Source organism: Suncus etruscus, chromosome X (genome assembly GCF_024139225.1).
Source record: "Suncus etruscus isolate mSunEtr1 chromosome X, mSunEtr1.pri.cur, whole genome shotgun sequence".
Lineage (NCBI taxonomy): Eukaryota > Metazoa > Chordata > Mammalia > Eulipotyphla > Soricidae > Suncus > Suncus etruscus.
The window spans coordinates 47,688,214-47,713,716 of NC_064868.1; the positions used below are offsets into that span (position 1 = coordinate 47,688,214).

Genomic DNA, 25,503 nt, shown 5'->3' on the forward strand with positions numbered 1-25,503 from the left:
TCTTTCTTTCCTCCACTTTTCTCTTCCCTTTTCACTCCTGTGATTATTATTTGGTGATATTTTTTTCTTTTCTCATTAGCCGGGTGCATTTTTTCTTCTTCTTTTTCTCTTTTTTTTTTTTTTTTTTGGTAGTTGTGGCCAATTTTTTTCTCTCTTCTTTTTTTTCTCTTTTTTCTTCTTATCATTTTTATCGCAAACAACAACAGAATAGACAATCTGCATACAGGGGTCCTCAAACTTTTTAAACAGGGGGCCAGTTCACTGTCCTTCAGACTGTTGGAGGGCCAGATTATAGTAAAAACAAAAATTATGAACAAATTTCTATGAACACTGCATATATCTTATTTAGAAGTGAAGAAACAAAATGGGAATAAATACAATATGTGGCCCATGGGCCATAGTTTGAGGACCATTGATCTACAACAAGCTATAAAGTGGAGACCAGTTGCACTAGTATTCTGGGGGGAAAGGGAGGGAGATATGAGCTGCATGCTGGAAACGGGGGTGGAGGGAGGACAGCACTGGGGTGGGAGTGCCCCTCATTCATTTCACTATGTACCATAAATAATGCTGTGAAAAATAAAAATAGTAAAAAAATAATAATTTCTGCCTAATATCGGTTTAACTTTATTACATTTGTAACTGTGCTTCTTTCAGTAGAAAGCATTTTTGTACAAAGGAGCCTCTAAGAGACTATGATGCTATCCCTGAGAGACAACTGGCTCAATACTCAATCAACATCAAGCCAACAAAAACAAGAAAGTCTAGCATCTATACCTCAGACTAGATCAGAGGTTCCCTAAGGCTTTTACCCCTTTTAAGAAAAAAATGTCAACACTGGACCACTGTCAATCCCCTATGAAAATCTACCTCTTTAAGCAAACATAAAGAGCACTAAAGGCTGCTAAAGTGTGTCCCCACCCCCACCCCATCATTCTACACCACTTCCAAGAAGGTGGATCACCCACAGCACCCACTTTGGGAAATTAAAAATTACTACAAGCCTTCTTAAAACTTTCTCTACTCAAAATCCCTTTCTTCATGAAACATTTAGGCAACCCCAAGAATATAGGTATATATGTGAATAAGCATATAAATCAAACATTTTACTGATAATACATCATAAAGAAATTTATTTTACAACAAATTTTAAAGATGTTTTCTGATCCCATGTACAGTTATGTGATCCCATACAGGCTTACAATCCACAGTTTCAGAAGCTACAGATTACATCAAAGAGATGATTCTCTTTAAGTTACAATTTCATAATTATACAGAAAATCATTGCTGTTATAATAAAAATTATAATGTACTAAGTACTTCATATGATTTTACCTTTTTGAAAAGAGGACAACATCATAATAAGGATTTTTAGAAGAAAGAAAATTCACTCAGTTAATAAAATGAATCAGTGACTTAACTATACAAAACAATTAGTTCTGTTCAGGCTACAAGGATAAATAAATTGATTTTTTGAAAAAAGCATAGATACTTGTATTTTATTTTGCAGTGCTGGATATCAAACCCAGAGCAGGCTTAAATACTTTTATAACTTTTCTTTTAAAAGAAATCAAAGAGGAGGGGTTTTGGGAGTGGGAAAAAATATCAAAGAGCAGTCTATTTTGACATAGATTTCTACAGTTATTATATAAGCAAAGAAAGAGTTGCAAGAAAAGACAACTTACATACTGGTAATGATTCTATGATTTCTAAATACACAAAAGGGCATTCATTTTTCAGTTAATTTCAAGTATTTTTTAAGTCATCCCTAATGTTGAAGCTATAATACAAATCTTTAAATATCTCCAATAAACTATAAAACACAATGAAAAACATCTTATTTAGATCAAACAAGAACAATATTTCACTAAGGAATATATTCAACTGATTCTTTTCTCTCCATATCTATTCAATAATGATATTTTGGGGCTAATTTCTAAATAAATGCATATTTAAAAAAAAATAATGAAAGCCATGATTTGCCCAGTTCTGTACACAAACCATAGATTTTTTTTATAGCAGATACTATTATTTGCCAAGCTTATGATGGCAAAATGCTAAGTTGTGAGTTTTACACTATCCAGCTAATTGCCTCTCATCTCCCTGCAGAATGTGACAGCACACAATGTTGAGAGACCTTAGTCACCACCACTTCTCTTCTCATAATGACTTCACTAGGACAGCACATTCATGTCCTTAAGATGCAAGGCCTAGCAAAAAGCCTCCCACAAATCCACTGGATATCACGATGTTCTGTTTGATGAATTCTGTTGCCTGAAACACAGTTTAAACAAGACCTTAATTATGCACTAACATGGATGAATCTTGAAAAAATGTACTACATGCAATTGGCAACAAGCAACAAATGTTATGATTCCACTTATGTGAACAGTCAAAGACAAGAAAAGAGGTTTAGAAGAGCTGGTGTAAGGGGTTATTGTGGGAGGTACTATTTAATGGTTAATTTATGCATTCATATAGCTCTTATGTTTATATCTTTCCACTCCTGTAGTATACAGATAAACAAAACATGGAATTATACAGAATTAAACAATGACAAACCTCTTGGCCTTGGATTATGAAACAGAGGTTACCAAACAAGGAAGATACCTGGGGAGAAATGAGGCTGTGAACTAGAAAGACAATTGTAGAAAGTATTGGGCACTTTGGTGGTAGTAGGGTACAGTAAATGGACATCATTAACACTACTGTACTCATGGCACCTTAACTACAACAACTGTCACACCATTGATAGGAATTTCTATATTTCTATGAGGATGGAAAAAGGCCTTCTAGGATGTGACATTCTTAGAGTGGATGGCTGTTTTGAATACTCTCAAAGAATTTTCACCAGAAGGCCCACTGGGATGTTTCTCTCCTCTGTGGATAACTGGATTATTCCTTTAGAAATATTTTTGAGATCCATGTTATGGAACTGACATTATGTTTACTTCACATATACTTGGCCTACAATTGATTCTCTCTTCTGCTGTGTATGTTACAGGCCAAATATAGCCTTGATTAAATTTCTCTTTACCTGGAGAATTCCAGTACCAAATTAAAGACACTTAGAGACAATTTTCTTCTCTCTGTCAGCTCTGAATTTTCATAGAAAAGGCTTGGCCAGAGTGTAGCATGAGGCTATCAAAAGTTTTTACCAGGTATGAAATCTGCATTTCTTTAGCTTAGTCTGTCTCTTTCACCTATTCCTTATACACAAAAAGAGTCTTCCTGAAGAAATAGAAAACCTGACAGGGAAACTTAACTCCTTGCTAACCACCAAAAGTTTATATCTGAAACTAGATGGGCAGGATTTGCTTTGAGATGTTAAAACATTCTCCCTTTTAACTCAGGTTTCTTACTTATTATAATCCTTTTCACCAGAGCTGCGTATCCCCCTAGCCAGGTGAATTGTTAATGTACATCAAACAGGGCTATTGTTAATGTTTCTGTGTACAGGAATGTATCTGTTTTTTGTCAATCTAAATATTCTTCTCATATCTGCGACTGACAATTACCCTTTATAAAACCCCTAGTTTAGAGATTAAATTTAGAACACCCTTGTTCTCCCACATAAGAATTGTGTGGCCTTTTATTTCTTCATATTTTGCTGCCCATGCATCCACTCTTCTCGAGAGAATTCAAAGAAGTTCTCTAGCAACTGGACCCCAAGAACTAGTCCACACCAAACAATAATTATTTTAATTTTTAAAGAAAAGTTTTCAAAGACTGATTTAAATGGTGGCTGCTTATAACCCAATGTTTTCTTAAAACATAAGGTATAACCAAAAGCATCAATATATATTTTTTGTTGCTTTTTTTGGGCCACACCTGGTGATGCTCATGGATTACTCTTGGCTATGTGCTCAGAAATTGTTCCTGGCTTCAGGGACCATATGAGATGCCAGGGGATTGAACTGCAATCTGTTCTAGGCTAGCGCGGGCAAGACAGACACCTTACCACTTGGCCACCGCTCCGGCCTGAGCATCAATGTTTTTTTAAAAAGGTAAGCTATAGCATATTAATGGGTCTGCTAAGCAAGACCCATTTTAAAAAGGGGGAAAAAGTGTCAGAAATGTACATTGTCTTACTTCTTCAATAATATTGTTGATTTCAGGTGCTGCTTTATTTGCTCGTTTCTTAATCTGTCGCTTTGCTTTGTTCACATCTTTTTCAACTCTTTTCCAGTCAACCTGGACATAACCACTATGACTGGCAATCTGTAAAAAACAGAGTAAGAATGTTTACTTCTAAATCAATTTGGTTGCTAATAATGATCACCCAGCAATATATGAACATTAATATATATATCAAGAATACTATAAAGCTTACTGATATACAATCACAATTTATTTGATATGTTCTGTGCCAAGCACTATTCTAGGACAAGTTATAGCGAAGAATAAGAGCAACATAGATAACTAGAAGGAAACAATAGACTCTTATGGCCACAGGTCAGCTGTGTTACTGTTCTTATAAAGGCAAAGACATCAGTTATCACAGCATTAACATAATAGGAATCTTAATATTTCTAGTGGAAGTCAGTCAGAAGACCCGCGAGGATGTTCATAGCCTTAGCATGGGTAGCTGATCAAAAATTCCTCAGGAAATGTTACGAGAAGGCCCACTGAGAAGTCTTTCCCCTCAAATGTTGATTGATCAAAGATTCCTGAGAGATCTCTCACCAATGGCCCACTGAGTCTTCTCTCTCAGTGTGGATAATTGAATGAGACATTCTGTTAATGAAACTGACATTCTGCTTCCTTTACTATAAACATTTAATTGATATATATGCACACAAACACACACACACACACACACACACTCTTCTGTTGTGTGCATATAGTAAAACCATTCTCATCCTAACATAAGGATTTTTACAGGCAATATAGCCCTGATTAAATTATCTTTACCTGGAATATTCAGCATCAGAAAAACAATTTCTTCTCTCCTTGTCTTTGCACAACATAGCTGTTTGTAACAGAAAGGATTGCTTTGCTTCAGGGACTTCCCCTAGACACTTTGAATGCCTGCTAATTTACACTCAAAACAAGTTTTGCCAGGATAGCATTGGGATAATAAATTTTATTAGGTATAATTTCTGTACCCTTTTCATATAGTTTATCTCTTTCAAAACCAGACCTTAAGCAGTTAGTCTTAGCCCCTAGAGATAGAAACCTGTTCCCTTAGGTAAAGGAAAATTGTTATAGGAAACCTGGTTTCTTGCTAATCTCTTAATTTACATCAGTTTGACACCTAGGGCCAGGCCAGAGAGGAACTATTTTGAAAAGTAAAAATTTATCTTCCTTTTATCCTTTAAGCTCTTAACTGAACTATATTTTAGTCTAACATTACAAACCACCTAGAGCCATATGTATTGTCTGAAAGATCAAACAATGTACACTGATAAGTTTCTGTACATTGCAAAGAAACAAAATGTGAGCATTCTTTTCTCATACTGTTGGGACCTGAATTCTGAACAAGGAGGGATGCCATTTTGTAAAATCTACATGGCAGGCTTCTTCGTAGGTTCTTAGCAGGGAGAGACACCAGTTTGTAAGGACCACATGGTGTAAGCCACATGTTAGAGCTTCACAAGCCTATTTTCACAGACCCCGCTCCAAGCTAGCTGATCATACTTGGTAGCTTATCAGGGAAGGACAAGGGAACAGTAGGAAGGTACCCCTAGACAAGACCCAATCATTTTAAGGATCATCAGATAGCAGGAACCTCCCTATATCCTTTCCCTATATAATGTTCCTCATGATCTTGGCCAGGGCTCATCTCCTTTGGGGGATGGCCCTGGCTAGCCAGGCTGAGGGTTTTTGTTGGTAGACAGATTAAAGTATTAAACTTTAGGGCCCAGATAGCACAGTGGTGTTTGCCTTGCAAGCAGCTGATCCAGGACCTAAGGTGGTTGGTTCTAATCCCGGTGTCCCATATGGTCCCCCGTGCCTGCCAGGAGCTATTTCTGAGCAGACAGCCAGGAGTAATCCCTGGGCACCGGCCAGTGTGGCCCAAAAACCAAAAAAAAAAAAAAAGTATTAAACTTTATTCCAGTTGTGTGGTCTCGTCCTTCTACTCTGGAACCCTATAATATGTGATTGGCATTTTACCCCTTAAATACTCCTAGTTTGGAGATTAAATTTGAAGCACACTTGGCAGAACATGTTTCCCCATACATTCATTATGTGGTCTTACTTTCTTCATATTTCACTTTATGCTGGTTTGTACATCCCACTCCCCTGAAGTGGATTCATCGAAATCCTCTGGTGCTGTTGGACTGAAGCTAGCCAGCAGCAATCAGAAACCAGCCAGTTGCAGGATGACAGTTGGTCTGGATATATAAAGCCTTTGGCTGAAGTGCTGGGGGAGGCAAGAATTATGTACTGGGGTGGTGTCTAGGAGACTCTGCTGACTGATTGCTGGAGAAACTGTTTACCTGACTCCCAGTTTACCAGACTCCTGCTGCCTTTTGTTAAACTTCCTACTGTTCTAGGCCAAATAGTAACAGTAACTACATCAGAGCTTCCTGATAATCAGCAAAACATACTATGATAGCATTAGCTTCTAAAATTAAAGACACTATCCAAATTATACAGCTAATAAAATGCACTGTTCAATTCAACAGATGCTTAATTACAAGGATTTAGAAGACAATCGATTATCAGGTAACTAAAGAAATCTATAGTCCACTAATGGTTTCTTAATAATTTCAACTCTTCAAAATATTTTCTAGTAACTGCTTTTGAAAGTGAAATATAAAAAGAAATATGGGGGGGGGGAGTAGTGATATCACAGTGTGTAGGACATTTGCCTTGTACGCAGCCAACCTGGTTTAAATCCTGGCATACCATAGGTCCCCCAAGCCTACGAGGATGATTTCTGAGCACAGAATCGAGAGTAATCCCTGAGCACTTGTGGTGTATGCCCCCCCCCCAAAAAAAAAGAAGAAAGAAAAATTAAAGAAATTGGTCTACTTTTAGTTCTATAAATCCTTTCAATACAAATTATAATTGAGGGACAGGAAAATAATACAGAGTGCTTGTCTTGCACGCAACTGACCCTGGTTCTATCCCAGGTACTTCATATGGTCCGAGAGCCTTCCAAAGTGCTCCCTGGAGTGGAGAGCCAGGAGTAAACTTTGAACACAACTAAATGTAACCCCCCAAAAATGAGTAGAAAAACTAGCCAACTAGCAATAGGAAAAAGCTCACTAGGTTCTATTTATACATTATAAAATCTGAACAGGAACATAGGATATACAGCAGTATATTAAGTCTCTTAAATAATTAGTCAAAATATAAATAATTACATGAGTAAACAATTAGGTTATGCGTGATGATAAAGCACTTCTATCAAGCTTATGCTGCACTTTGAACCACATACAAAATATTCCAAGTAATGAAACTATTTGATTCCTAACTTAAAATCTTGGGTTTTATTTTCACTGTGACTGGCCCCACAGAAAAACTTATCTGTGCTCTTCTATCACTTTAAAAGTAGGTCTCAGCAAAACAAAATGATCAAATCGAATAGTACTTGAAAGCTTTTCCTAGTACATTTGAATCAGCAATTTGGGCCACATATATTTATGTGATGATCATCAGGGAATTATGGTAGATAGCAATTATAAATCCTGGTTTAAATAAACACAACGGCTCCAGAATCAACAAAAGCAAGCAGACTTTAAAGGGGTGCTGAAACTTAGGGGAAGGAAGGGAACAAGGTAAATTTCCAAATTTCATGCCTTTATCCTGAAGGGAAGTGCAGATTGTTACATTTCAATAGAATGCAAGCAATCTTTTTGTCCTGAATAACCAGAGGACAAAGTCCAGGATAACAATATCTGCAACAAAGAAGTGTTAAAGAAGCTGAGCTCCAAATTCTATGTGTAAACTCAACCCAAAAATATTGGTGTTGAGTTTATTCATATTCATGGAGCTACAATAAAAGAATTCAGAACTGAGCTGTTAACAACCACAAATGAAACTGAGTTTGTAACTTGAGTCTAATCAAATTAACTGCCTGTTAAAATCAAACTTTTCAGAGGAATGAAATAAAATCCAGTCTCCAAAACAACATTCTAGGCTAAAGCCAGCATGTAGCTGACCCAAGTTCTATCTGACATCTCATATGGTCTCTGAGCAGCCCCACCAGTAATTTCTGGGTGCAGAACCAGAAGTAATCCCTGAATATCACTGGATGTGGTCCAAAAATCATAACAAAACAACAACTTCTGAATGACCAGAATAAAATTTGAAACCAGACAATGTGGCCTAATTGCAAAAGCAAATCAATAGACTCTAACCCTAAGAAGGCACAGCTATTGTAATTACCAGAACTTTAAAATAGTGTAACTTTTGAGAATGTTCAATGAGAAAATGAAACTATGTAATCAATAAAAAGAAAATTACTAGAAATATTGAAAATATTTTAAAAGGGGAATTCTAGAATCAGAAAATATAATCTTTGGAATGAATCACTGAACAGGCTTAATGGTAGAGGAAAGAGTAGTCTTTGAAGCTAGATGACTAGAATTCATATAATCTGAAAACAAAATACATGAACATTAGGACACTGTCAAAAGTCTAACATGTACATAGCTACAATTATCTGAAGAAAAAATAGAAGGAGCAAATAATTAAAGAAATGCTAGTCAAATTATTCCCAGACGTAATTTTATACATAAATTTATACAGAAGTAATTCAGTTAATCCCGGGAAGTGATCTAGCAAAATTATGAGATGACAATATCTGGGGGCTAAAATGATAATACAGTGGGATGGGCACTTAGCTTGCACTTGGCTAACCCAGGTTTGACCCTCAGCACAGCATTTGTTTCCCCAGCACTGCCAGAAGTGATCCCTGAGCACAGAACCAGGAATAAGCCCTGAGCACTGTTAGACTTGACATAAAATTAAAACAAAAATAAAAACAAACCCAAAAGTCCCACCAAATTTAAAACATACCACTACTATTTTTAGAATACGGTATGATAAATATACTCAACAAAGCTTAATATTGCACTATTAAAATAGTTTTAAGTTCTAAGTAGTATTTAGCTTTTAAAAACATGGAAGTAGACCGAAGAGTAACAACTGATTACTAAAAATCCATTTTATTTCTATTTTTTAGTTTAGTTTTTTTTTTTTTTTGTGGTTTTTGGGTCACACCCGGTGGTGCTCAGGGGTTATTCCTGGCTCCATGCTCAAAAATTGCTCCTGGCAGGCAAGGGGGACCATATGGGACGCTGGGATTCGAACCGATGACCTTCTGCATGAAAGGCCTTACCTCCATGCTATCTCTCCGGCCCCTCTATTTTTGAGTTTTATTTCTTTACTGAGTTTTCAATGCAAGTCATATTTGTGGAGAAAATCAGTTTAATATAGGTATTTCTTTCATTTTCTGTTTAGCGACTTCAAACAATATATGGACCAGGCATAAAGAAGTAGGTGGCAATGGCAAAATGTAGATTTGATTATTTTGAATCGACTGAAATGGACTTCTAGAAAACTGACATGCAGAGTAGACTGAAATGTATAACATTTAAGGAAACTGCCTGAGTCAAGTACCCATTGTACTAAAGAGAAATGACAAATGAGTTTTCAAAATAGTTATGGAATACATTTTTTAGTTTTCTTTTGTTTTGTGTTTGGGTTATACTCGGCAACGCTCAGGGGTTACTCCTGGCTTCATGCTCAGAAATCGCTCCTGACAGGCTCAGGGGGCCATATGGGATGCCGGGATTCGAACCACCATCCTTCTGCATGCAAGGCAAATGCTCTACCTCCATGCTATCTCTTCGGCCCCAGAAACATTCTTGATTCTATACAAATTCAAGTCAAAATCTGATTAAATATAATTCTCTTCTTTACAACTGACAAACTCATCCCAAGGATTAAATTGTGACATTAACTTTTATTTTTATTTTTACAATAGATTATCTTAAAAATGTCCAGTAGAGCTAAAATAAACATTTGTATAAAGGTTGTTTAGTAAACATTCAAAATCTATACTAAACACATATAAATACAGTTATGCAATGACACTGTTTATGAAATGATAAATGTCTCAGATAAAGTGAAATTTTGGTTATTGCATCCATCAATCATTTGAAAAATCTGGTATAACTAAGAGTTCTCTCTTAAAAAATGTTGACAATAGGGCCAGAGCAATAGCACAATGGATTGGGTATTTGCCTTGCACAAGGCCAACCCCCTGAGCCTGCGAGTCATTTCTGAGTACTGACCAGGAATAATCCCCGAGCGCTATCTGGTCTGGCCCCAAAACAACAAAATACATTGGGAACAGGTATGGAGCTATACTAGTGGGTAGAGGTTTGTCTTTCAAGTGATTAACCTGGGGTCAATCTCCACCATCCCATATCGTCTCCAAGCATCTGCAGGAGTAATTCCTGAGTATAGAGCCAGGAGAAACCCCTAAGCATTGCCAGAATGGCCCAAACTCCCCCAATAATGTTGGCAATATTCATTTTCAAAGATTGTCAACTTTAGGTTTTACTATATTTGATCTTCAAGGAATGAGATTTTTTGAAAAAATTTATGACAAACTGATATGAATGCTATATACTTCCATAGCCAGAAAACTACTCTCCAACAGCAAAGCATTTTAAAACTTTATACTTATAGGAGCATGAATAAAACTATGTCAAATTCACTTACTTTTGAAATAAACTTATGGATATTTTTTCAACCTAATTTCTACTTTCTACATTAATATGACTCCCTAGTTAAAAAAAAACAAGTTAGAAATTACTAACAGCAAATTCTTTGAGGAATAAAATCTGTACTGGCTATAAATAGGGAAAGTAAAGAGATCTTTTTAATTTCATCTGTGGAAATTTTCAGCATGTTTAAAATGGTCAGGATGAGTAGACTACTTTATTGATGAACCATTTAATTTGCTAGTGAGATCTCCTAAAAAAAACAAGTAAAAAATGAGGAAACTAAAGCTAATGATTTTAATTCTTTTTAATAGCTGGGATCAAACTATGTTTAAAGAATTCAGAAGGACTTAAATTGTTCTTTCACAGCAAATGCCAGTTTTCAAAATTCATTTAAATTTTTCCATACCCAAAGAAAATTTCTATCTTCTATGAAAATAGAAATGAAATAACAAATTTGATTTTCTCAGTTCCCAAAGACCAAAAGTTCTGACATACCTGCAGGAGAAGAAAGCCACCACCTACAGCAGTTGCTGCAAGTTTTCCAACTTTCTGGAACAAAAATCCAGCACACCTTTAATGAAAGAAATGACAGAATATAAGAACAATCAATGATGTACTAATAAAGTCTCTCCTTCTTTACTGCTTTCCTAATAAAATATTATTATCTTATTTTTATGTTCATGTACTTAACCTACTTTGAAACCCTCAATTGTTTCCCTCTAGTTGCGATTAATTGAAATTGTACAATTTAAATTGTTCAAGATGTGCTTTTTGAAGGGAGAAGGGATAGAGAAGAGGATCATTTATAGAATGGAAAATAATAACAACAGTAAATTTAAGAACTCATTAGTATAATCTGAAGTTTCCAATCATAACAATGTTTTAATACACTCAAGATGTTCCATATATATGACCAAATCCTATTCTACCCAAACCTACTTCAACTCAGGTAGTTTCCAAATCTCTGCTTCTAGGAGTTCCCCTAGCTCTGCCAATCTAAAGTTTTATGTCCGTTAAGGTCTAACAGTGTAAAATAAAAATATAAAGTCCATAAGTTGGTGTGAAACTGCTCCAGGCACCATGTTTCTAACTCTTTTGGCAGAAGGGTCTGATGAAGCAGGGTAGTGGACGAGAAATAATACACAGCAGATATTCATTGGAGTCAGTTCATTTTATTCCTCATGGTTTTCTCGACCATGTGTAGCCTATCTGCCTTGCTCATTCTCTCCTGCCCTTTGCTGCCTATCTGCCATGTGCTTTCTCTCCAGTGCCCAAAGCCAGCACTCTTTATTATCCAGAACCCCATCCATCACGGTGGGGGAAGCCTGTAATCCAGGTGGACTTTTATATACCAAAAGAAGAGGTTAGGGAAACAGGAAATTGAGGGAAGAGTTACAAACAAGAGGTTCCACTTTCAGGATTACGTTTCAGTACACATTTCTCATAATTTCTTTACCTATCCCTCTGTATTAAATCTGCTTTGTCTCATCTATCTTGTAAAAGATGTATGTCCATATTGTGTATACCCTCTTTTAATGAGCTCATATTCACTTTGTTTTCCAGATCCTTGCTGGAATTCCAGTGCAAAAGAATCCCAGCTTTCTCTACTGGGATGAAGAGTGTCACGCCCCCCACCCCAACACACACCTCAAATTCATACTCTTTCTAGAATCTCAAAATGTGACCTTGAATCATTGCAGAATGCATTTAGGTAAAATAACAATATACTAGAGTAGGGTGGACGCCAAATCCAATATGCCCTAACCCAATAGGTAACACAAGCACACAGAGAGAAGATGGCCATGTAATAACAAAAACAGAGATTAATAATGGATTTCAGTAAATGGCAAGGAGTACTGGGAACTATCAGATGTTAGAAGAGAAGCCTGGAATCAGTTATCCCTGGGCCTCCAAGATGAAATCAACTCTACTGACCTGTCCAGACTGATAGCTTCCAGAGCTGTTAGAAAAATAATTTCTCTTATTTTAAGCATTCTGTCATTTGCTATAACAGCCCTAGTTGATTAATTCACTTTCAGAAGTGTAAAAAAGAATAACATTCCAATGACATATGGGCTTTTTCAGTCTCTATAGAATCAGAAAAGAGCCAAAGCAAGTATCATGTTTCCAACCTTACAATTAATGCTAAGGTTCCAATTTGTAATGGCACCAATATCTACGCTTAATTTCATGTTAGAATCTGGCCAATGTCCTGTGCCTTCTGATTATAAATTCTATATACTCTATCTTCAAAATGACATGTGACCACGTTCAAAATAATATCTTTATTATCTTTATCTAAAAGAGGAAAAGAACATACACTTCTCAGAGGAGACAAGTAGATCACCAAAAGGCACATAAAAGTGCCCAGCATGGGGTTATAATGATAGTATAGATAGAGATTTGTCTTGCACGTTATCAACCCGGGTTCAATCCCTAGCATCCCATATGTTCCCCCAAGTCTGCCAGGAGTAATTCCTGAGTACAGAGCCAGAAGAAACCTCTAAACAACACTGGGTATGCTCCCCCTACAAAAACAAACTAACAAACAAATTGAGCTGCTGCTATAAGATTCAGAATTTCCACTTCGGGGAATCTACTCCTTGGACTCAAAAGGACATATGAACACCATTACTCACTGTTGCACTAAGTACCATAGCTAAGATAAGAAATCAATGTATGTGTCCAAAAACAGATGACTGGATTGTGAAGATATGATATACATACACAATAGAAGGAACAATACAGCTGTAAGGAACAATGAAATATGCAAATTGCTGCACCTGGCTGGAACTGGAAGATATGCTCAGTGATGTAAGCCAAAAGAATGATGAAAACAATATCTCACTTATCTGTAGTATAATAAATAGATGAGGAAATGCTTAGATCACCCTTGACCCCAGAGCTTAGGAAGGAGGACAGAGAAGGAAAGAAATCAAAGTGGGAAGAAACAAAATGAGAAAGGGAATGGGGGAACAGAATGTCCAGGATTAGGTTAAATTGGTGATGCCCAATAGTGATATAGCAATATATCCAAAGAACAGAATCAGCAACACTGAAAACATGAAATCTAAGCTGCAACCACTGAACTTTGTAATGTGCTGTCATGGTGACAGGCAGGATTGGAAGTGGCGGATGACAGAGTATAGAAGCACTTGTGGAAGGCGTTGACACTGGTAGTGGGACTGGTATTGAAATATTATATGCCTAAAATTCAACTATCACTAACTTTGTAAATCACATTTTTAATTAAATAAAAAATCATTCTTACAAAAAGAATATTAATATCTTACTTCCAGGCTTTTACAAGAGCCCTCTAAGTAATCTTCATAAACCCACAATCTCTCCTAATAATCACTCATCCTGATATTAGTTTTAATTTCTTAGTAGAAAAAAAATCCTACATACATAGGCAGAATTGCCTCAGTCTCTCTCCTATTCATGTCATGAACTGGTTTTAATTGTTAACTGGTCAGGTTAATGCCTATTAACCAGCCCTCCTTAATATATATAATAACTTCAGTTTTATACCCTAAGAAACTTTTAGAAATTCATACACTAAATCTTAAAATATTTGCAATAAATCACCTATGTAATATAAGAATCATATTACATAGCTCCTGGGCAAACACTTTGCTAAAATCTATACATAATAAAAGCTATGTCCCTGAGTTATGAGTCAACTCCAAAGTTTCAGGAATGGCAGTGGAGGAGGCAAGCAGCAGGCAGGTCTCAACAATATCCCAAGAGGTATGTTCCACAAATATGTCTATTCTTTGTTTGGTGGTATAAAATCTCTAAAACTAACCTGTTAAACAAAAATCAATGGCCTTCTTATACAAAAATAATGATAAAGAAGAAACAGACATTAAAAATAATTCTATTCACAACAGCAATACAGAAATTCATAGCTTGGAGTCAATTTAAAGAAGTGAAGGACTTATACAAAGAAAACTATAAAAATTTGCTTCAAGAAATAAAGAGATTACAAGGAAATGAAGACATATACCCTGCTCATGGATTGGGAGGATTAGCATCATTAAGATAGCATACTCCCAGGGGCCAGTGAGGTGGCGCTAGAGGTAAGGTGTCTGCCTTGCAGCGCTAGCCAAGGAAGGACCATGACCGCAGTTCGATCCCCCAGCGTCCTATATGGTCCCCCAAGCCAGGGGCAATTTTTGAGCGCTTAGCCAGGAGTAACCCCTGAGTATCAAATGGGTGTGGCCCAAACAAACAAAACAAAACAAAAAAAAATAGCATACTCCCCAAAGTATTGTATAGATTCAATGCAATCCCTCTAAGGATACACGTGACATTCTTCAAAGAAGTGGATCAAACACTCCTGAAATTCACCTGGAACAATAAATGTCCAAAAACAGCTAAAGCAACTCTGAGGGAAAAAAGATGAGAGGCATCAATTTCCCCTACTTTAAATTGTACTGCAAAGCAATAATTATTAAAAACAGCATGGTACTGGAATAAAGACAGATGCTCAGATCAATAGAATAGACTTGAATATTCAGAGAATGGACCTCAGACATACAATCAATTAATCTTTGATAAAGGGGCAAGAAATGCAAAATGGAGCAAGGAAAGCCTCTTAAACAACTGGTCAGCCACATGCAAAAAAGCAAATTCAAACTTCTATCTAACACCAATCACAAAGGTCAAATCAAAATAGATGAAAAACCTTGAGATCAGACATGAAACTATAGAGTATTCAGAAAAACAAACATAGGCAATACACTCCATGACATTGAAACTAAAGGCATCTTCATGAAGAAAACACCACAGTCCAAAAAGTAGAAGCAGAAATAACAAATAGGACTACATTAAACTGAGAAGCTTCTGCACCTCAAAGGAAACAGTGACTATGTTAGAAAGGTCTCCCAAAGAATGGGAGGAACTATTCACATAACAGCCGTCAGATAATGGGCTAATATCTAAGATATAAAAGGTATTGACAGAATAAGAAAGAAAAATCTAACCCCATTTAAAAAATGGGGAGAAAAAATGAACAGACATTTCCTGAAAGGAGAAATACAGATGGCAAAAAGGCACATTAAAAACATGCTCCAGGGGCCAGAGAGATAGCATGGAGGTAAAGCGTTTGCCTTTCATGCAGAAGGTCATCGGTTCAAATCCCTGCGTCCCATATGGTCCCCTGTGCCTGCCAGGAGCAATTTCTGAGCATGGAGCCAGGAGTAACCCCTGAGCACTACCGGGTGTGACCCAAAAACCACAAAAAAAAAAAAAAAACACGCTCCATATCACTAATTATCAGGGAGATAGAAATCAAAACAACAATGAGATATCTCATGCCACAGAGACTGACACAAATCAAAAAGAACAAGAACAACCACCGCTGGCGTAGATGTAGGAAGAAAGGAACTCTCATTCACTGCTGATGGGAATGCTGTCTAGTCCAGCCTTTCTGGAAAAAATAAGAATATTCTTTAAAAAACTAGACATTCATGTGGATACAACTCAGTCTCCATAAGATTGGACAGTGTTCATCCAATCCTGAACCCCAGATCCGACACACAGAACTGATACAGCTCCCTGCAATAACACCAGGAATCAAACTCTGCTTGGAAATCTCTAACACCGCTCTGGTAACAACTTGTGCCAGTTCTGATATGACATACCGACAACAAGAAAATGACAATTTGATCTAAGAGCAGGTTTTCCTATCACATCACCTAACAGTAGGAGGAAATCAGAAGACACAGTGCCCTTTGATCTGTGTGAGAACCAAGAGTGCTAACTACAGAAGACTGACTTTGACAACCACCACTGGGCAGAACTTATCCTGGGACCAATAAGAAAAACCTTACCCTAGGCTGTAGCCTAGGACTTGTACAAAAATCAAGATCTCTAATCAGAGGCTTGACTTTGACAACAGAGACTGAGCAGAACTTTTGGAACCATAAGGAAGACTCTATCCTAGGTTTTGGCCTAGGATCTGAGCAAAAACCAAGACCACTCATTACAGAAGACTGATTACAACAACAATGATGGAACAGAACTTCTAGAACCATAAAGACTGAATCCTAAACCTTGTCCTATGACCAACGCGAATACCAAGATCTCTAGCTACAGAGGACTGATTTTATCACCTACAACTGAGTGGAAAGTTTCTAGGTACCATAAAAAAAGACCTTGGGGAAGGTAATGAGTAGGTATGGAGCCAGTAGTTGTTCCCATGACAGTAAGCTTCAAGGGTGGAGAAACCCTGAATCTCTTAGGCCAAGGAAATTCCCTTTCTTACTTCCCCAATACTTACTGTACCTATGCAAAGAAGGGGGGGAGCACAAAACCTTGCCACACCAGCACTCCTTTTTATTTTTTCTCTCTTCATTTTCTTTTTTGCTTCTCTTTTCTCTTTGTTTTTTCTTTCCTTTTCCTTCCTTTTTCACTTTTGTGGCTATTATTTATTATTTGGTGATTCTTTGCTGCTGAGTGCTCTTTATTTTTTTTGGTAGCTGCTTTTTTTTTCCTTTGTCCCCTTCCAGCAGAACCACAAAATGCGAATCATCTTGTTCTACCTCATGAGTTGCAAGGAAAAATAAAAATGAACGGTACCAGGACCAAACAGCCATATGAAAATTGAGTGGAATTAAAGTGATCTGACTTTAACATCAAACTAATGTCAACAACAAAATTGATACCCTATCTACAACAAGCTATACACAGAGGAAAACAGTTTCACTAGTATTCTGGGGGACAAAGAGGTGATATGGGACACATGCTGGGAAAAGGGGTGGAGGGAGGAGGACAATCCTGGTCAGGGGTCCTCAAACTTTTTAAACAGGGGGCCAGTTCACTGTCCTTCAGACTGTTGGAGGGCCAGATTATAGTAAAAACAAAAATTATGAACAAATTTCTATGCACACTGCATATATCTTATTTAGAAGTGAAGAAACAAAATGGGAATAAATAAAACATGTGGCCCGCGGGCCGTAGTTTGAAGACCCCTGATCCTGGTGGTGGGAATGGCCCTGATTCATTGTCACTATGTACCTTAAATACTACTGTGAAAGATTTGTTATTCATTCTTTGGTCACAATAAAAATTATTATATTAAAAAAAACCTAGACATTGAGTTCCCATTTGATCCAGCAAAACTACTCCTAAGGATATACCCTAAGACCACAAAAACACAATATAATAATGCCCTCTGCACTCCTATATTCATAGCAGCACTATTTACAACAGCCAGAATCTGGAAACAACCCAGATGCCTAACAACCTATGAGTGGCTAAAGAAACTGTGGTATACATCAATACAATGGAATACTATGCAGCTGCTAGAAAAAATGAAGTTGTGAAATTTGCTTATACACAAATAGATTTGGAGACTATTATGTTGAATGAAAATAAGTCAGAGGGAGAGCAATAAGCACAGGATATTCTCAATCATATGTAGGATTTAAGAAAAATGAAAGATAGTATAATAACACCCAATGACAACAGAGGATGAGGGCTGGAAGGACCAGCCCATAAGAAGCTTATCACAAAGAGTGGTAAGTGAAGTTAGTGAAATAACTACACAAATAGCTACCATAACAATAATAGAGAAATACAATGCCTGTCTAGAAAACAGGAGCGGGGGAGGGGGGGAATGAGGGGACAAAAGTTCTACTGATGAAGGGTGTGTAATTTATAGCTGAAATCCAATTATGAACATGTTTGTAACTATAGTACTTAAATAGTTTATTTTAAAAAATTAAAATAAAACTTACCCTGTTCACCCCTTGATCTGTGGCCAGATGTTACAAAACGTCCTAGAAATTTTTGGAATTTCTCACCAAGTTAGGCCTACCCAATAATTTGATAATTCTACTTCTCCATTATTTTTATTTTTTTAAGTTTAAAACATTTTTGTCACACCTGGCAGCACTCGGGATCACTCCTAGGGGTGCTCAAGGTACCATACAGAGTCCTGGGAATCAAAATGGATTGGCTATGTGCAAGAAAAGTGCCTTAGCCCCTGTGTCATCTCACCAGCACCCTCAATGCCTCAATGATGTTTAATCTCTTTTGAAATGAAGCTTGAGGGACTTGAGAGATAGTACTGCAGGTAGGGTGCTTGCCTTGTACATAGCAGACCTGGGTTTGAACCCTGGTACCCCAAATAGTTCCCCAGGCACTGCCAAGCAATAATTCCAAAGTGCAGAGCCAGGAGCAGTCCATGAGCATCACCAGGTGGGTGGGTGACCCAAAAACAAACAAACAAAACAAAGGAAAAAAAAGAAACTTAAAAAAAATAGAGCTTTAATGATTGACAATCATCTGTGTGATACTAAATTGTGAGTTTACTGAAGCAGTGGATCAGAAAGAACTTCTATTAGTGGAATCAGCTTGTAGAAATCATGTGACAAACCAGGGCCCTGACTAAGCACCTTTTAATTACAGCCTATTTTCATAAGCAGCGTTAAGTATGCATTATGAATCAATACTACACTTCTGTATCACAAAATTTTCACAAGTGTCTCTACCATGAAATGTTTTTTTTTTCAAAAAGAACAGAAGAACTTGTCTTTTTGACAAAATGAACATAAATTACATATTAAAAATGTCACATTTAATTTAAAATTGTATTTAAATTAATGTAAGATGCAATAAACTGCAATCTAAGAAAAAAATGATTATTCTCAAGGTAAGCACCCTCCTAAATTCAAAATTTTTTAGTATTAAACCTTTTCAAAATAAAGGGTCAAATCTGTTTCTGACCTAGTTGGAATAACAGAATTCAATTCCCCCAGCAGCAATTATGTAACCATGTGGCATGAAAATGTTAACTGGTTAGATTAATATTAATCAACATATTCCACAATATTAAAGAGCAAGCAATTGATTTTTAATTCCATCAAAGAACTGACATTCCACAACTCTTATTCAAAATAATATTACCATCAGACCATTATTTCTGGACAATGCAAATCATATGCCACCCAGGATATTCCAAGTGGGACATAGGAAAGGAACAGGATTAGAAGGAGACCAATATGGGGAAATATGGGTTAAGAAACACTCATCTACAAAGATCAACAGAATCATCCAAGTCATAGAGACTATTATGTGGGAGTTTTCATAGAATTTTCAAATTTTTAGCACTAAACAAGTAAAAATTCTTTGGACATAACTAACACTTAACTCTTTTTTCCACTTTTCCCACTATCACTGAGTCAGATTCCATAAATTTGAAAAGTGGGAAATAGACAAAGAAAGGCTCGTATTTTGGTGACCTCTCCACAGCCTGAGTCTCTAAGTTTAGATTACACCAATTACAGAGAAAAGCCCCAAAGGACTTTCAGGGTTCTATAGTATCGATATTACACACATTGAGTACATACATAAGTGACCCACATACAAATGAGCAGCAGTCACGATTCCAATGAAATTTAAGGAAAAGTAAGTTCTCACCAGCCAGTTACTCCACCTATTACAATCTGGGTGGCTACAGAATATTTTTCTACCATAGGTCCGGAACTGTGGCCAAACACTCGATTCCACCAGTGGTGTCTTCTTGCATACTCAGTTAAATCCAACACTTCATAAGACTCATCATCACTTTCATAGTCTTCAAAATACAAGGAAAGAAAATTGAGAAACAATCCAAAATGTCCTGTGCATTTTGTTTTATTCTTTATAACTTGGGGCCTACAGCTAGAAGTGCTCATGTGCTGCCATTCATTACTTCCTTCAACCCAATCCCTGAGCCTAGGGCCTCAGCAGCAAAGAACATTTTCTTTCCCAAAATCCCAAGGTCCAGTTTAGAGGCCGGAGTCAAGGAATTGAGAGGGTCAGATTCTACATCGAAATCTCAGGGTCAAGTTCGTTTCGTATGAATGAAGTGCTACCCCCAGCCTTACCCACAGTCAAATCTCAAAAAGTGATAGGCTCAGCGCTAGGTCTATATTCACCAGTGGAAGAGAGAGGGATGGTCCTACACTAACAGAAGCAGCTAGGGGCCCAGCAAGAAGAATTTCTTTATTGTTAAATAAATAAATAATAAATAAATGAACAACAACATTTGAAGATGGAAGTGAAAGCAGGAGGCAGGGCTGGTGGGGGTGGGGGGAGTCGCTCTGCGCCATTTCCGCCCAAGGGGGAAGTCTAGTTCGGAAAGGGTTGTTTATAACAGCTGCCTCCAGAAAATAGAACACTAGTCATGGGGAAGGAAGAGGAGAGGCGGGAAGCAAGGTCGGGAGTAGTGAGCCACGTCTCAGAAATTACTTCGGGCCCCGACCGCTCACCTTGGAGAGGGGGGTTCCGGGTCGCCATGATACCGCCAGCGGCTAGCTCTGAAGGTGGTCCCCGCCCGCCCGGCTCTTCCCCACTGCTTAAGAGCCGCTCTAGGCCTGCGTGGAAGTCTATGCTCTCTTTTATTCCTTCTTCTCCCGGCACTTCGTCCAGTCTCCGCCCCACTGCTCGGCGCAGGGCCTTACTGAGCAAGCGCGAGGCGAGGGAAAGGGGCTGGGCTGAGCCTGGGAAGACGGAGGGAGAGCTAGGAGCAACCCTACAAGGGCTTTGGGAGTTGTAGTCCATTGCTGTCCACAACCCTAGCTTTCATCCACGGGAATTTCCATAACCTTTTGTTGTTTGATTTTGTTTTAAAGAGTTTGGGGGCGGAGGGAAGTGGAGTTTCATGGCTATACGCAACGTTTGAACAGTATACCAGAATCAAGCTCTTGAGGAAAAGGCTTTTAAAAAGAGGGAAGAGAAAGTAGGTCTGAAACTACCCCTTTCTGAAGAGGCAAAAGCTCTCACTAACAGACGGAATTTTTTTTGGTAGCGCATTGCTACTGTGAATGATCTGCTTCTTCACCCCACTATTCCTGCAGAGGACATTTTGAATCCATTTTTTAAAAATTGAAATCTGATAGAGGAATGAGATGCAGTTCGCCACCTAGAAGTCACAAAGATTCTGCAAAATGTAGAAACCATGTTGATAATTTAGCAGCTAACGTAGGCTCACATAAATAAGCATCCAAGCTTGCTTTGCATTTGCATTACACCGCATTCACAGTTCAATTAAAAATAGCTCTCTCGGGGCCGGAGAGATAACATGGAGGGTAAGGTGTTTGCCTTTCAAGCAGAAGGTCATCGGTTCGAATCCCGGCGTCCCATATGGTCCCCTGAGCCTGCCAGGAGTGATTTCTGAGCATGAAGCCAGGAGTAACCCCTGAGCGCTGCCAGGTGTGACCCAAAAAACAAAACAAAACAAAAAAAATAGCTCTCTCAGACATTTGTTTAATTGGAAAAGCAAGAAATTCTGACGTGGATTGCATTATTTAAATTGTTGACTAGATTGCACTGGGCTTGTAAATCCTTGTGCCTCAGATGCAAGAGTTGTTTCACTGAAGTTTCTAAACCTATCTGGCTTAAAACTGACTAGCAATATTGATGGACTGTTACTTTCTGTGAGAGTCAACGTTTTTTTGTTTTTGTTTTTCAGGCCACACCCGTTTGGTGCTCAGGGGTTATTCCTGGCTACGCGCTCAGAAATTGGGGGGACCATATGGGAAGCTGGGGGATCGAACCGTGGTCCTTTCCTTGGCTAGCGCTTGCAAGGCAGACACCTTACCTCTAGCGTCATCTCGCCGGCCCCAAGAGTCAACTTTTTTTTTTTTTTGTGGCTTTTGGGTCACACCCGGTAGTGCTCAGGGGTTATTTCTGGCTCCAGGCTCAGAAATCGCTCCTGGCAGGCACGGGGGACCATATGGGACGCCGGAATTCGAACTGATGACCTTCTGCATGAAAGGCAAACGCCTTACCTCCATGCTATCTCTCTGGCCCCCCAAGAGTCAACTTTTAAGAAACAAAACCGTTTAAGAAAAATAGCTGGGACGGGAGAGATACCATGGAGGTAAGGCTTTTGCCTTTCATGCAGAATGTCGGTGGTTCAAATCCCCGCATCCCATATGGTCCCCTGAGCCTGCCAGGAGTGATTTCTGAGCATAGAGCCAGGAGTAACCCCTGACCACTGCCGGGTGTGACCCTAAAACCAATAATAATAATAATAACAACAACAACAATAATAGAAGAAGAAGAAGAAGAAGAAGAAGAAGAAGAAGAAGAAGAAGAAGAAGAAGAAGAAGAAGAAGAAGAAGAAGAAGAAGAACAAGAACAAGAACAAGAACAAGAAGAACAAGAAGAAGAAAAGCTTTAAATGTCTTACTGAGGGAGGGGTTGGGTGATAGTACAGTGGGTAGGGCATTTCCCATATGGTTGTCCTAGCACCCCCAGGAATGATTCCTGACCACAGAGCCAGGTGTAGTCCCTGATTCCTGTCTGGTGTAGTCTAAAATAAAAAAAAATTAAAAAAAAAGCCCAAAAAGTATTATGAAAAAATTTTCAAAAGTAAGGAGATATGGCCTCATATATTCTTTCCCATCGCCCACCCACTCCTACTTCAATATTAACAAGTGGAAAAATGGTAAATGATTGGCCACAGAAGATTACACTTCAACATACTTGTAGCAATATCCACCAACTATCAAAATAAGTATCTTGTTTAGGGCCGGAGAGATAGCACAGTGGTAGGGTGTTTGCCTTGCACGCAGCAAATTCAGGATGGATGGTGGTTTGAATTCCACAACCCATATGGTCCCAAACCTGCCAGGAGCGATTTCTGAGTGCAGAGCCAGGAGTAACCTCTAAGAGCCACCGGGTGTGACCCCAAAAAAATCAAAAAAGTAAAGAAAGAAGGAAGGAAGGAAGGAAGGAAGGAAGGAAGGAAGGAAGGAAGGAAGGAAGGAAGGAAGGAAGGAAGGAAGGAAGGAAGGAAGGAAGGAAGGAAGGAAGGAAGGAAGGAAGGAAGGAAGGAAGGAGGAAAGAAAGAAGAAAGAAGGGCCCGGGGAGATAGCACAGCGGCCTTTGCCTTGCAAGCAGCCGATCCAGGGCCAAAGGTGGTTGGTTCGAATCCCGGTGTCCCATATGGTCCCCCGTGCCTGCCTGGAGCTATTTCTGAGCAGACAGCCAGGAGTAACCCCTGAACAATGCCGGTTGTGTGAGAAAGAAAGAAAGAAAGAAAGAAAGAAAGAAAGAAAGAAAGAAAGAAAGAAAGAAAGAAAGAAAGAAAGAAAGAAAGAAAGAAAGAAAGAAAGAAAGAAAGAAAGAAAGAAAGAAAGAAAAGAAAGAAAGAAAGAAAGAAAGAAAGAAAGAGAAGAGAAGAAAGAAAGAATGAAAGAAAGAAGAAAGATAGAAAGAGAAAGAAAGAAAGAAAGAAAGAAAGAAAGAAAGAAAGAAAGAAAGAAAGAAAGAAAGAAAGAAAGAAAGAAGAAAGAAAATTGTATTTAGAATCAAATCGTTATAGAGAATTATGAAGAAAAGTAAGGGAGATAATTGCGCTTGAGATGTTGAAGACTCCAACTTTATATCCAAAACTAAAATATCCAAAAAATGAGTTCAAAGGCAATAATTTCTTCAAACACCTTAAAAACCGAGGAACTTTTTAATATTATTTTCTTCTTCTTTGTAATAATGTGCCCATGTTATTGTCTTAAAGACGCTGGTTGTATATATGTTTTTCAAATGTGCTTTATTTTCCTATAGAGAAAAAGCTGTCATATTGCTGGCTTAGTGAAGAATAGGTTAATGTATAAATTGTGCACACAAACATTAGAAGACCTTATGATCTTCCTGATGGGCTCAAATAATTAGAACACATATTTATTAATGTGTGGAAGGCCCAGTTGTGATCCTCAACACCAAAGGTCTCTTGAGCATCTCCAGGAGCAACCCTCAAACACCTAGTACTGTCAAATATGGACTGAATTCCAACTAGTACTTAAGAAAACTAGGTGGTAAACCTGTCCCATTCATCTGCAAATTCATCTGCAAATAATGAACAATAATTGTCTAGTATTTGCTGCAAAAAGGAAACCTGTGCTTATTAAATAACTGGTAGAGAGTTCATACCTTAATTCATTTAATGCAGTTTTAAAATTACATTTACAGGTTAAGCAGTCTTTCTGTGCTGGACTAAAGACTTGCAGCTCTCCCCACCTCCATTCTTTCAGCCTCCAGAATTTAAGACTTTTATCTTTTTCTCCTTCCTGTTAAATGTCAAAGCCTGCCCACTTGTTACATTTCTCTTGACTCTTCCCATAATTTTACTCAAAGACTCTCATTGTTTAATGATACTGGGCATGGTTAGTGCCATCAATATCCATCCCTAGAAAATTGAATAAATCTATTCTCCATATATGTTGTTTTTTTTTGGGCGGGGGGGGGCGGGAGCACACTCGACAATGCTCAGGGGTTACTCCTGGCTGTCTGCTCAGAAATAGCTCCAGGCAGGCACGGGGGACCATATGGGACACCAGGATTCAAACCAACTACCTTTGGTCCTGGATCGGCTGCTTGCAAGGCAAAGGCCGCTGTGCTATCTCTCTGCTCCATATATGTTTTTACGAGATATAGGAGGTATTGTGATCATTAACACCTGAGCCAATATGCAAATAGGCTTGCCTCAGAAGAACTTATTAGAATTGTCAGGGAGGGAAATGTATGTAAATTCATTTCTGAATGATTTTATTTTATTCTAATTCCAACACGAAGGAGTCTATCCCCATATCTATGCAATTTAAAATGTTAGAAATGATCCTGCATATTACTAACATAATCAATTACTGATAACAAATGATAAAGCTACATGGATTAGCTTATTGGAAAATTTAGCAAGTTAAAATTTTAGTAACAAATATTCATAATCCTAAAGATACCCATATCCTGTGCCTTGATAATCCTTCTTAAAAGTCTATACAATGGTTAGAACCCCCTACTCCAGCTAAGGTAAGCT

At 38.0% G+C, this 25,503-nt stretch overlaps 1 protein-coding gene across 1 annotated transcript; it reads right to left on the minus strand.

Moving 5' to 3' along the window:
- Positions 1-1,104: 1,104 nt before the first annotated feature.
- Positions 1,105-21,123, minus strand: FUNDC1 (FUN14 domain containing 1). Its single transcript, XM_049767376.1, has 5 exons — positions 20,954-21,123; positions 20,121-20,277; positions 11,187-11,262; positions 4,093-4,221; positions 1,105-2,274 (listed from the first exon to the last, which is right to left on the minus strand). Exons 1-5 carry the CDS (start codon positions 20,979-20,981, stop codon positions 2,197-2,199), a joined length of 468 nt encoding a protein of 155 aa, XP_049623333.1. The 5' UTR covers positions 20,982-21,123; the 3' UTR covers positions 1,105-2,196.
- Positions 21,124-25,503: the final 4,380 nt, after the last annotated feature.

Bases quoted from the DNA above. Each gene is read 5' to 3' on its own strand.
- FUNDC1 (XM_049767376.1), bottom strand. From the start codon at position 20,981: ATGGCGACCCGGAACCCCCCTCTCCAAG. The intron at 20,278-20,953 runs GTGAGCGGTCGG...TGTATTTTGAAG, and splicing joins CCGGAACCCCCCTCTCCAAG to ACTATGAAAGTGATGATGAG. The intron at 11,263-20,120 runs GTGAGAACTTAC...CTTTCATTAAAG, and splicing joins ATAGGTGGAGTAACTGGCTG to GTGTGCTGGATTTTTGTTCC.